This window comes from Kogia breviceps, chromosome 10 (genome assembly GCF_026419965.1).
Source record: "Kogia breviceps isolate mKogBre1 chromosome 10, mKogBre1 haplotype 1, whole genome shotgun sequence".
Taxonomy (NCBI): Eukaryota; Metazoa; Chordata; class Mammalia; order Artiodactyla; family Physeteridae; genus Kogia; species Kogia breviceps.
The window spans coordinates 16,737,036-16,750,415 of record NC_081319.1 but is presented as its reverse complement, the minus strand read 5'-3'; the positions used below and the strand labels follow the sequence as shown (position 1 = coordinate 16,750,415).

The following is a 13,380-nucleotide window of genomic DNA, read 5'->3' as shown; positions in this document are numbered from 1 at the left end:
GAAGAAAAATAATCACTCTTGATGCTTTGGCCTGCACTTTTAAGTTATTCATGCTTATCAAAAATCCTCTAGCTTTGGAGAACTAAAAGTACATGAAATAAACCAATTAGCTTGATCACATTTTAAAAGAAAAGTGGATGGACTTGACTAAACATCCCAGTCTAAAATTTTTCCAAAGGTGCACATTCAGTTTCACATGGGGTTTCTAACTGAAGATTTAGGGGTATCAGGAAGACATGTATGTGTGCCTCTGAGTTTACATGGGATTGGAGTTGGGTTTACATCATTCATTGGGCTTAGTGACTTGTGTTGTCCATCTAAAATGATAAAGAAGGCTACCATTTTAAATGCAAAATATTTTTTTGACGTTAAAAAAAAATCAGAAGATACATACGAGTTTTCTTGGTGGTTGTATTAACCGTGGCACTAAAGGGACCGGTACCGGCGCTGTTGAAAGCCCGGACAGCCGTGTAATATTCCAAGTTGCTCTTCAAGCCACGGAGTCTTGCCGATGTCACATTTCCTGCCACTTTCAGTTTGCTTGATGATTCCTCTTCTCCATTATTCCAATACTGCACCTGGTGGACAGAAAACATAAAAGATGACAAGGATTGACAAAACAGCACCCTTTAAACTAAGTGATTTTTATTAAAATGGGCACTGTAATTTATTTACTTTATCATTTGTTCCACAAGTAGTTTTTAAGGACCTACTATGTGCTAGGTGCTGCATTAGGCTCTGTGCCACAGACCTGAAAGAAAAGGGACTCCTGGGGGAGACAGATAATAAGTACACAGATAAACCAGATAAATTCAAAGACAGTGGGTGCTACATGCTCCCAGCCCATAGCCTTATAAATGGGAAAATGAAGGAAAAAAAATCTACATTTCTAACAGTGAGCTGCTCCTCCTTCTCATACCCTAATCAACCTGGCTCAGGCTCAACGCTGGAAGGCTGGCAGCTATGCTTAAACTCTGATGGACGGTGAAGATGCCTTCTCTGAAGAAAGTGACCTGTCAGAGCAAAGACCACTGAAAAGCCAGCTAGCCATTGGCTTGTCCTACAGTGATGGCCAAGTGTCACCAAGACCCCTGAGTATGCAGAGCTGCTGCAGAGAACAGGAAGGCAGGTAACACAGGTTAATATATGGATATATTGAAATGTTTTACTTGTATTTCATTATTGTGAATTGTGCAAAATGATCTGAGACTGCTTATAAAGATATATACATTTACAGTATAAAAATATAAAAATGTTTTGAGAGTATTTGATAAAATAAAGAAATAAAAGTAGAAAAATACAATAATAAGACATGTTCCCCAGTGAACTCCAATTTATGCTATAAAGTCCTGCTATGCTTTGCTAGACAGTTTGGATCCTTCATAAAATAAAAACAGCAACAAAACCACCAAACAAGTGGCTCATGAAAAGTGCAACTATTCCTCGTGCTGAGACCAGATATCACCATCTGACCATCTAAAGCAGGGGCTGGACACTTAACACAAATACATAAAGCAGACTGAGTACATATTTTTTACTTTCCTAAAGAAACAGGCACTTGGGGCTCCCCTGATGGCGCAGTGGTTAAAAATCCGTCTGCCAATGCAGGGGACGCGGGTTTGAGCCCTGGTCCGGGAACATTCCCACATGCCGCGGAGCAACTAAGCCCGTGCACCACAACTACTGAGCCCACGTGCCACAACTACTGAAGCCCGGGAGCCTAGAGCCTGTGCTCCACAGCAAGAGAAGCCACTGCAATGAGAAGCCTGCTTACCGCAAGTAGAGAAAGCCTGCGCACAGCAACGAAGACCCAACACAGCCAAAAATAAATAAATTAAATAAATAAATTTATTTTTTTTAAAAAAAGAAAGAAATAGGCACTTTCCTGTTTTTCTTGCAGTCTTTGACCTTTTGGTTTGACTTTCATTTTTCTACTTCGATAGCAAAATATGAAAACAGGAAACCATTTTTATAATTTCTGTAAGTAAACGGCTGCTTGAGCACAATGAAAACGGCAATCGATGCTCAGCCATCAAAGTCATGAAGGCAGTAGAGACGTGTGGGAACTGTGGCAAAGGAGATACGCATGTTCCATCTTCGTAATGGAGCCTCTGCGCAGCTCTGGTCGATGGGGGGAAGATGGACCCAGTGTTTACAGGTCTTTTTTTAAAAGAAAGCAAAAATCCTGATTTTAATGTGAAATGTCCCAAATTTAGAGTTGGCCCCGTTTGTCTGTGGGCTAAACAAAACGTGTTTATGGGTTGCATAGGGTAAACCCATTTCAGGCCTCTGTGAAAAATACACCTAAAGTTACTTTTAAAAAATGAGCAACTATAAAATTATTTCTTTAAAAAAGATTAGCAGCAAAATATAAAATCGCAGGTTTTTCAATAATGATCCCAAATTAGCATATTAATATCATGCCAGATCAATATTTTCCCAATATACGTGCATGTATATATGTGTGTATATTATGCATGTATATTTATATTGATATCAAGGCCCCCTTAAATTCATGCAAAATGCTGGGCTCATGTATGTGTATAGGTGCATTTTCCCTGGAAAGAAGTTATTAGTTTTCAGAAAAACCTTGAAAGGAGGACGTAAACCCAAATAATTAGGACTAAATTGAATATGCACCTCCTACAGCTTTAAAGCATCTAATATAAAACATCCACATGTATGACAGATACCATTTACCATTATCAGAGAAAACCACATAGAGAGTTTATTCATTAATTAAAGATAACATGCCAAACTGTCTTTTATAAAGCCACACCCAGCAAATTGTTAATGGATACCGAAAACTCACATATATTCTAAATTCACCAACTGTAAACAACGGAGGTATTGCTTAGGTTTAGATGACTCCACAATGATCACACGCTCCCTGCTCTTTAAAGCATTGTCTAGTTATTAAACTAAGAATGACACATAATCGATAATTATAATAAAACACTGTAGTCAGCCTGAAAACTTGAGGCCTAGGATATAGCATAGATTGGGAAAAAGATCACACAATTATGAGCTTTAATAATTGTCACTCAACACATGGAACGGCAAAGGCAGGGAGAAGTCAAGTAACTCAATCAAGATCATCCTGTGATACACATTGGCCTCTTGTTAGGTTTCCATCTGTGTACCACTCTTTCTGTGTTCAAATTACTTCAGTATAAGTTGCCTAAGAAATCATTCCTTAGGAGACTGATTTAAAGAAGAAATAAAAATAATTTTCAATTGGCATATGGATTGTCTTTGATAAATCAGGTCATAGAAGGTGCTTGAAAGTTCTTGATAGCAGTTTGTTTCTGAAGTACTTTAACCAATCTCCATGTATCAGAATGAGAGATTTATTTTTAAATATCAGTTTCTGACAGGTATTAGAAATGTTTAATCACAGAGAAAATTCGTGCCTAAATTGAGCATGATATTAGTTCGAATTTATTATATAATCTTCTTAAACAGCTTTATTTTAAAAGTTGAATAAATATGCATATAACTAAAGCATAAAGAAATAAAGCAGGGGGCTTCCGTGGTGGCGCAGTGGTTGAGAGTCCGCCTGCCGATGCAGAGGACGCGGGTTCGTGCCCCGGTCTGGGAAGATCCCACATGCCGCGGAGCGGCTGGGCCCGTGAGCCATGGCCGCTGAGCCTGCGTGTCCGGAGCCTGTGCTCTGCAACCGGAGAGGCCACAACAGTGAGAGGCCCGTGTATTGCAAATTAATAAATAAATAAATAAAGCAGTGACATATATATTTCCAAGTAATAAGCAGTTATGTTCTATAAAAATTTTGTTCAAAAATATTTATACAAGGATAGATATTTTTTATTATGTAACTAATAAATCAGTTATGTTCTATAAAATTTTGTTCAAAAATATTTATATGAGGATAGTTTTTGTTTTTGTTTTAATAGAGGAAAAAGCCAAGAAGAAAAGATGCCATTTTTCCTCTCATTTGTGTTCTGGGTTTAAATGGTAAAAGCTCTACACTTGAGAGGACAGAATATAACTCCACACTAATTTGGATTTTATAGGCACAACCACAATACAGGAATAAAGAAAGGAAACGTGTCCAGGCTGAAGGAACAAACTCTGAAAATGTAATTGTGCAGCAAAGAGTTAGTATAACATTGACAGAACATGAAGGCAGCATCTACAAAAGATGAGCAGAGAGAGAAATATTACAAAGCACATGAGGAACCCTGCTAACAAGAAAGAAAGTCAGCAGACAGGACCACAGGGGACTGGCTATTATACGTTTAGGTGACATGGATCTTAAAATAAGTATATTTAAAATGTTCAAATTTACCAAAGAAGGGACTAAATTTATAATGCAAGAATAGGAGACGAAGAAAAAAGATGGGGCGAATCTAAAAAATATCAAGTAGAATTCTGACGCCTGAAAAATACAATAGTAAAAAAGAAATCAGTGCTAGGATTGAGCTGAAGACTGGAAGGTAGAAGACAGAATGAATAAATCCAGAACACGGAGAAGGAAAGAAAAATTATGAAAGCCAAGTTAAGAAACACTGAGGATGAATGAAATTTTCCAACCAGAGTTCCAGAAGGAGAGGTTAAGGAAAAGGCAACAATAAAAGAGAAAATGTCTCAGAATTTTCCAGAACCGAAGAAATGCAGATAGTTTCATGTTGTAGATTCACTCTGAGTTCAGAGGGAGGAAAAATAAAAGGTAAATCCACTCCAGAGGAGAAGGTGATTAAGACTGAATTGTGGCTCTCAATATTTTTTCATCACCCAGCCTGAGAGACATAGGCCACTCTCTCCATCTCTCCAGGGTGGCGGGTCACCCTGCCTCGGTTTGCCAGCGCGAGTGTGCGCCAGTGCCAGCGACTGCATCCCTTGGCACAGAAGACAGCAGGAGGGGCGAATGCTAAGGTGGAATCATGTTTTGGAGGCAGGTTTGTCTTGGTCATCGCCATAGCTCTGCTGCTTGGGTCAAAGCTTGTACACACTAAGTACCCAATACTGGTGAATTCTTGAATGACTTAAACACAGGCAGTTTAAACATGCCTCCCTCCTTCCCACCACAGAGACACATAAGAAATATGTATTTGGTCTCTGCACACAGCTCCCCCCAGACCGTGGAATCTCAGAAGTGGTAAGTGTCTTTTGTATGCTAATGAGACATCTGGTGGCAGCGGGCTCCTGGGTACCTTCGGGATGGAGACTGGTTGCCAGGGTAACCAACCTTGTGCTTAGAGGGTTGGAACTTTGAGGCCCACCTCCTGACACAAGGCTGGAGATTGATTTAATTTGGTTAACTAATGGTCAATGATTTAATCAATCGTTCCTATGCGGGGAAGCCTCCATTAAGAAAAACCTAACTGAAGAGGTTTGAAGGGCTTCCAAGTAAGTGAACACACTGAGGTGCGGGGAGAGTGGAGGGCACGGAGAGGGCATGGAAGCTCTGTGCCCCTTCCCACATACCTTGCCCTACACACCTCTTCCATTTGGCTGTTGCTGAGTTGTATCCTTTACAATAAATGGATAATGGTAAGTAGAGTGCTTTCCTGAGTTTTGTGAGCCGTTCTAGCAAGTTATCAAACCCAAGGAGGGGGTTGTGGGAACCCCTCCGTTGATCAGAGGAGGGCTGGACTTGTGACTGGCACCTGATGTTTGTGTGTGTGTGGAGATGGGGCAGGGCAGTCTCGTGGGACTGAACCCTCAACTTGTAGGATCTGAAGCTAACTCTAGGTACAGAGGGTCAAAATTGAATTGAATTTTAGGACACCCAGCTGGTGTCAGAGAACTGGTTGGTGTAGAGAAAAAACCCCACATTTTTGGTGTCAGAATTGTTTTGTGGATAGAGCAGAGAGGAAGATTTTTTTTTTTTTCCTTAATTCACCAAGCTAGTTACTCAAGTCCTAATATTCTATGTGCCTATAAAACACTGGGACTCCAATTTCTTGATAATAATTTTTTCTTCAGAACCATAATACCCTTTCACAAGCTAATATATTTTTATCTCGGTAAGTAAACAGAAACAAACTTGAGGAATGTCAGGATTTAAAATGCTATCTCTATTTCTGCAAGTAATTTGGTTATTCCAAAAACTAATGTCCCTGATGTGAGGAGTCCTTCATATCACAGCATCAGAGATTTCACTTAACCTTAAAATAAAATGCAGTTTATAAAAATAATATATTGAAAAATGGCACCTTGTTTAGCCATTAAAGTACAGGTATTTAGTCAGAATAGACTGAAATAATTCTGTGTATACTTATAGATTTTCAGGAAGACAAATATTTCATCTTAGCTGCTAGACGAAACACATTTCAATAAACATCAGGCAGGCAAATGCATTCGACAGGTTTTAGAAGACAAATCCAGATCTATCTCCTACTCTTCTTTACTTAGCTCTCAGTCCCTGGAGGGCTGACCTATGTGAATTACACACCAAGCTCCCTGACCCTCTGGCTTCTCACTGGATGGAGAGGAAATGGAGCAGGACCCTGTACGGCCCTCCCAGTACAAATCCTTTCTGTATACCCTGTTTCTTGTTTGCAGGAAATAGGCTTCATTTAGCCTCCGTGACCTACCCTGAGTTCCAAAGGGCAGATTCAAATAACTGCTTATCGGGGAAGGGAGGGAGTACAGAAACAAAGGAGAAGCGGGCAAGAAATAATAGTGCTTGGGGTGGGAGTGGAGGCGCAGGGTCCTGCTTCCGCCTCAAGGAATATACGTAACAATACCTTTGAGTTCTTCTGCAGGAACTAAGGCCCCCGCCCAGGTGGAGGATGGTAACTTGAGCCTGAGCACAAGCTTCCTGGAGCACAGCCCTGTTGACCTCACCACCAACCAATCAGAAGAAAGTCTGCACACAGTGAAAGATAAATGAAGACCCTGAAATCCTCCCCAAATGGTTCTCCCTTTAAAAACTTTCATGGTCGAGCAGAATCTTCAGAGTTGGTTTTTGGACACAAGTTCACCATCTTCCCAGTTTGCTGGCCTCCTGAATAAAGCGACTTTTCTGTTCCTACCGGCACTTGTCTCTTGAGTACTGGCTTTTGAGAGGAGAGCAGCGAACCTGAATTCAGAAACAGAGAAGCCAGGAGACGGGCCGGTGGGAGGAGAGAGAGGCTGGGATATTTACTCTCCTGGATCCCTCAGTGCTGAGCCAACAGTCTGGTAGGGACTATATTTGCCTAATAACAAACCCAGATTTGTTTGGGTGGCTCTCACTCACACACAAACTTACTGCTCTCCCCAGCACAACAAATCCTTCCACCACCTCCAGAAAGTCTGCATTTTATTTACTCAATTCATTTTTGCTGCCTTCCTGTTTATTTAAATGGGCCTGAATTGTCTCTATCCAATTTTCCTACGTACATGTGACTCGTTCTAGAGTGAAGTTAATTCTCTGCCTGACAGTAAGGAATTAGACTCTCTCCATATGTCTTTGTTTCTTCCAGTAGAATTTTCATATTCTCAGAAAAGTATTCAAATACTTGACATCTTTTTCCATTCTAATTAAAATGTTAGGAACTAAACACATTCTGTACAGCTGTTTAGAACAGGAGGTAGGATAGAGGTATCAGTGAAGTTTTAGTGTGGCCTTCTGTACACATTTTTAGTTATGTTCCCCTGTTACACATTAAAAAAAATAAATCTACTATGTTCCCCTCCCTCCCCACCCAAGTTCTATTTCGCTGCCAAACATTTTAAAAAAATCTACAACTTCCCCTCGGCCCCCCTCCCGGGGAAACACTGACTGAAACGGCCCGCCCTGGCCAGGCACCACAGTGACCACTTGTATGAGTTATCTTCAACAGGAGGTCCTGGTAAGGAATGCAAAACTAACAAGCTACCACCAACCAGAAGAATTCGGGAAAGGTCACAAGGAAAGAGGAGACGCCAGCCCAGATGTCCTGCCGACTTCCCAGAATCCTTCTTGCTGGAGTCCATCTTGGCCGAGCGATGCACGCGCCACCAGGAAGGACCCCGAGTCAAAGTGACTGGCCAGAGGTAAGCCCCAAACTAACCCCATTCCCATAAAACCCGAGACTGCGAGCCACGTGGGCAGGGCAGGTCTCCTGGCTTCCCTGACCCTGCTGCTCTCCGCCCGGGAGCCCCTTCCCAATAAAGTCTTTTGCTTTTGTCAGCACATGTGTCTCCCCAGACACTTCATTTCTGAGTGTTAAACAAGAGCCCACTCTCAGGCCCTGGAAGGGGTCCCCCTCCTGCAACAGTTCCACAAATACGCTTACCTGTAGTATTTCACAAGTATAGATTTTTGTTTCCATCACTTATCAAGGTCATTCTCCCAATTTTGTCTTCTCAAGACACAAAATGACTTTAAAGAAGTGGACCGTATATACCAAACTAGAACTTTGGAGCTTTTGTTCCTCAGGCACCCACTACCCATGAACTTAAATCATCTGCATCCTCTTTATCTTGTCTGTACGTATCTCTTGTTCCTGTGCAAAGGGCACAAGAAAAGATCTGAGCCTGAGTGTTGTGGCTTAGAAGATGAAATAAACTGGAGCCCGGGGAAATGAGCTAGCTCCTCGTGACTACTTGGTCAAATCAGAAAGCAAATGAGCCTAGATGCTCACGATGACGTGTGCTCAGCACGCCATGTGGCGCCTGATGAGACGAGAGGGAAGCAGGGGCTATTAACAATGGTAAAGCCACGCTGGGGAAACCGCAACCCAGAAAGTTAGCCACACGCCTGATAGTTAAATACTGTGCTAAGTCATTTATTCTTCCAGATTACTGTTTAAATCATTATTGAGACTATGAAAATACATATTTTTATCTTGGCATAATTATATAAGTTATTTCTTAAGTTGCCTCAATTAATATACCTTTTCCTGAGCTTGTTTCTTTTCATACATACCAAGCACTTGGGGGAACAAACTTTCACTAGTTCTTTCCTTTCAATACTGTATTCAGGCTGCATCTGGATGTTAAATGTGCTACTCTTTACATAGATAGGCAAGATGTCATCATTAATTTCGAGCAAAGTCCCATATGCTCATCGCCCCTCATCTTTTTGCCCCCCACCTAACAGCAACACCAGCAGCAACACAAACAACAGCATCGAGTCCCATACTCAGATTGTGCTGAGTGTTTCTGTATTACTTCACTGGTTTTCCAATTTCCCCTTTCAATGAAATCTTTTTCCAATGCCTAATATTCAAAACAGAAAAGGAGAAGCTCCCAAAGTCTCTTTGGGCCATTTTCACAATGGCTGCTTTATCTCACTTAAAGTTTCTCCAGTGATGCTGAGAGTTATTTACTGTTTTAACTGGGCCTTGGAGAGCATTCGTAATGTGCTCAAAGCCAGAGAGCAGTAAGATAATGGAGCCAAAATGGCATTTATTCAATCAACATGGATTTTTTGCCTGCCTCCTGTGTGCCACATACAACTCTTGGCACTTGGGATACATCAGGGACCAAACAGGCAGAATCCCCTGTCGCTGGTGGAGCTTATATTCTGTCCCAGTGGATCTGAAGGCAGGTTTGTCTAATTCAAAAATGGTGTGGACTTCATGAGATACTACAGTGGCACTACTTGGATTCTTTGGTTTCCTCTCTTGTTCAATCAACCTCTCTTTCCTCACCTGAGCCACAGGGGTATAATTCTACTTTCTTAGAGAGTATGCATGTCTGGATGACTCAGGATCAGCTTAAACTGATATATTCTAAAAATCAGCATCTACCTGCCCCCAAGCTGTCAAAACGATCGCCCGTGACTGGTAACATGCCTGTGGTGCTTGGAAGCCCACAAAGCCCATTTATATATAGTCTCTTGCTTATTTCTCTTAACTACTTCACAAGCTACAACCAGGTCAGAACTGATGATCCTATCGTACCGTTTTGTGTACTTCAGTCTGCCGTTGGAGGGATGCAAAATGCACTCGTTAATTTTCTTTAAGTAAATTTGATTTAACACTGAATTTCATATCCTGCTCAGCTGATGGAATATTCGACTTCAGTCACTCCTGGGGCTCCCTTCCCAAAGCCTGGCCAACACAACTTGCTGTTACATTGGTCTGATCTCTTTAGGCCCAGCAGTTGTGCCACGCTTGGGGAATAAGAAGTCCTTGCAGAGGGTGGGAAGCACAGCTGTTCCCTTCTGTGATCTGGCCACCAACCTGGGCACTGCCAGGTAGAAAGCTGTGGGACCCACAAGATTTTGTAAGCCTCAGATCTTCGTTTCCTCCAAGGTCACCTGAAGTTTCTCTTGTATTTTTTCCTCTGTGCCATGATCTCTCTCTTCTCCCTCTAGGATACAGGAAGTAATCTCCTTAAAGGCCTGAGCTTTGGAAACAAAGCGAGGAAGGAAGGGATTTCACAGGCAACCCCATCTGGAGAGCCGTCACAAACTCTCACGAGGCAAAAGAGCTTGGAGTGGAAGAACTGCTTGAGACTAGTTACTGGGGAGAAATCTATAAATTGATATCTGAAAAATTCTTCTGGGACATGGCTCACACTTATTCATTGCTTATTATTATGAGCCAGAAACTGTGAGAAGCACAGGTGCCTAATCTCATTCAATCCCCTCAAAATCCTAATTAGGTTAGGCCCATCGTTCCCATTTTGCAGGCGAGGAAAATGAGGCTCACAGAATTTATGTAACCTTTCCAGCACAGTGAGTGGCGGAGTTGCAACCTGGCACAGCTCTGACCTCAGGATTATGCTCCTTTACGTCTGTGTTCCTTCCATCCCACGTACCATTCCTGTCAATGCCATTTCTCTAATCACTGGGGGGCTACTACTGGTTGCCCACGATCTTTCACTGCTTCTACTCACCGTCAGGGAATTAAAGGAATTTTCCACCCAAGTGTTCTTGGCTTCCTTTAAGATGCTGATCAAGTTGCTCTGCTGTATTTATGTGGCGTTTTGCTTCTTCAGTATCACTTCAGTTTCCTTAAGTCTGGACAGCTCTGTCTGTGATCAGGGTCTCTGTCAAGACCAGCGCCTCTGTGTCAAGACCAGGGCTTCCTACACATACATGTGCAGGAAGATGTTTCTCTATGGGTATGTACTAAAAATGCACATTCACAACACCCACCCCTAGATGTTTGGGTTCAGTGGGCCCAGGGAGGATTCTGGGGGCTCATCTTCAGCAAAAATTTAGGTAATTGTGGTGAAGGTGGCCCATGGTGCATCCTTTGAGCATCACTGCTCTAGCCAATCCTTCCTCTACTTTATCTTTAATTTATTCAAGTCGCTGCTTGTTTCGTTACAAGGACCAGGAACTCTCTCAAGTTCAAATGGAAAGGGAGCCGGCTGAAAAGGAGGCCAAGGTGACATTATGAGAAAGAAAACAGCCAACTCAAGAACTGGACAATTGTCAAAGAGCTCTTCTCTTTTGCTCTTTAAGCTCCATGGGTCCTTGTCTCCTCCATTCTTTAGCGCTGCATGAAAGCATGTCTGCACCATCTCATCTCTGTAAATCAGTTCTGTCCTATCTGCCCATGGCCTTTCACTTGCAAAGTCTGAACTGGGTCCTAAATTTGACATATCACTGCATTACGCTCACTAAACGCAACCTCTGTGCTGCTTGCTTCAATACCTCAAACAAGAATCTGACTAGCTCAGCTTAACTGTCCGTGGGTCGGCTGCCTTTGAGCAGCTGAGTGGCCACCCTTGTGCAGTCACTGAGGTTATGTTGGCAAGTGGCAGGGTACACGGTCCTGTACTGCAAACACGTGCATGGAAACCTGCCACTGAATCAGGAATTAGAAGCATGCGGGAAGCTTGCTAAGAAGACGGCTGTGGGTCGGGATGAAATCACAGCTGTGGCTACCACAGTGTCATCGTCACAGAAACCTTCTTAAGACTTCGCCTTTTATCTTGTCAGCTCTCAGCTCACCTGCTCCCACTTTTCTCTAATTGCTCCCTCCTAAACATGGAGCCCAGTCCAGAATGGTTCTTCTTCACGTTCAGAGCCGTCTGTGACCTGGGCCCTCCTACCGTCACCTGCCCTACAGGAACCACCTTCTGCAGGTGGCCCTCTACTCCTTCCACTCTTCCAATGTGCCATGCTCAGTCTGGAATGTTTCCACTTTCTCTACGTTTACTTATTATTTTCTTTAAAGTCCTGTGCAACCTTACTACCCTTAAGAAGCCTTTCAAGGTCACTCATCCCTCAAACACTTTCTGTGTGGCCTATTCTGAACTTCATTACACGTGGTCTTGGGTCATGCCGTTTCAGACCTTTCATCTTGTTTCACCAAAGGCAATTATTTGAAGGCAAGAATTACACTCTACAAGGCTGACTTCTCTAGAGCCTAGAAGTAGCAAGGCCACCAAGAAAATAAGACAAAGCACTGGAAGAGCTATTAGCAGATATACCCAGTGAACTTAAATACTATGTTTTGATCTCACTCTTATTTTTTAACCAAACTAGCTAAAGATTAGGCCCACAGGATACATGATTTCCTTTCATTTTCTTATTTTTTCTTCTTTTATTCCTCAACTAACCATCCCTTCCATTCAACTGGTTGAGTTAGTCAATATCCGTTGATAGTCACACAGAACCATACGGTGATAAAATGGAACAAAAGTCAGACTTTAGCTAAGATGTCACTGTTAAGAAGACTTTGAGATGAAAGCAGACAAGGCAGCACGGCAACATACTTACACGAGCTAAGTAATTTTAAAAGACATTACCTCATAGCCGAGTAAGTGTCCATTGCTCAACTTCCAAGGAACAGCGTGCCAAGAAACTTCAATTTCTGAGGAAGACAAGCTATTTGCACAAACTTGAGATGGAGCTGCTGTAGGCTCTATTTGGGAACAGAAAAATATATTGAAGTTCTTACTTTTTTAAAAAAAGCATTTTAACATATTTGAACATGTAAAATATTCTGTAAAAATATTTGAAAACATGAACCATGTCTTGGTCACTTTCCATTTCTTAGCAAGAGATAGCATCACAGCCACAGACTTTTCCTTGCTGAATATCCAGAGCAACTTGCTCCCTCTCTGGCACTCCCTTCTTGGTATCCTACTTTCCTCCCCATCGTTACTTCTCTCCTCTCCGTCCCACAGTCTCTATGGGAAATCCTATGCCCACAAGGGCTATTTATTTTATGTTATTTTTTGTTTTTCCAAATAGAGGTCAAGGTCTACAGAGTTCATTTATTCAATAAGCATTTACTGAGTGCCTTGTCTAGCCAGGCCCACAAGAGGGGCAAAGTTAAATGAGATCCTGTACTCTTCTGGAGGAGATAAGCACACACAGAGCTTAATACACAGGAAGAAATCCCCTTTGTAATGGAGAACTCTTGGGGCTTCATGGATCTCACTGCGATTCTTTCCTCTTAGGAGCTCTGAACAGAGATGCGTCCTCCCCCAATATCCATTTCTACGTTAAAGGATCCTGCTCCCTGGCCACGGCTGATG

At 42.2% G+C, this 13,380-nt stretch overlaps 1 protein-coding gene across 2 annotated transcripts in view; it reads right to left on the bottom strand.

Moving 5' to 3' along the window:
* Positions 1–13,380, bottom strand: part of CNTN3 (contactin 3) — a 245,037-nt gene that overhangs the window by 17,892 nt on the left and 213,765 nt on the right. For both annotated transcript variants that reach the window (XM_059075925.2, XM_059075926.2), the window contains 2 exons: positions 12,646–12,761; positions 395–578 (listed from right to left, as the gene is read on the bottom strand). In XM_059075925.2, the coding sequence (XP_058931908.1) occupies positions 395–578; positions 12,646–12,761 (300 nt within the window). The remainder of the gene's footprint in view (positions 1–394; positions 579–12,645; positions 12,762–13,380) is intronic.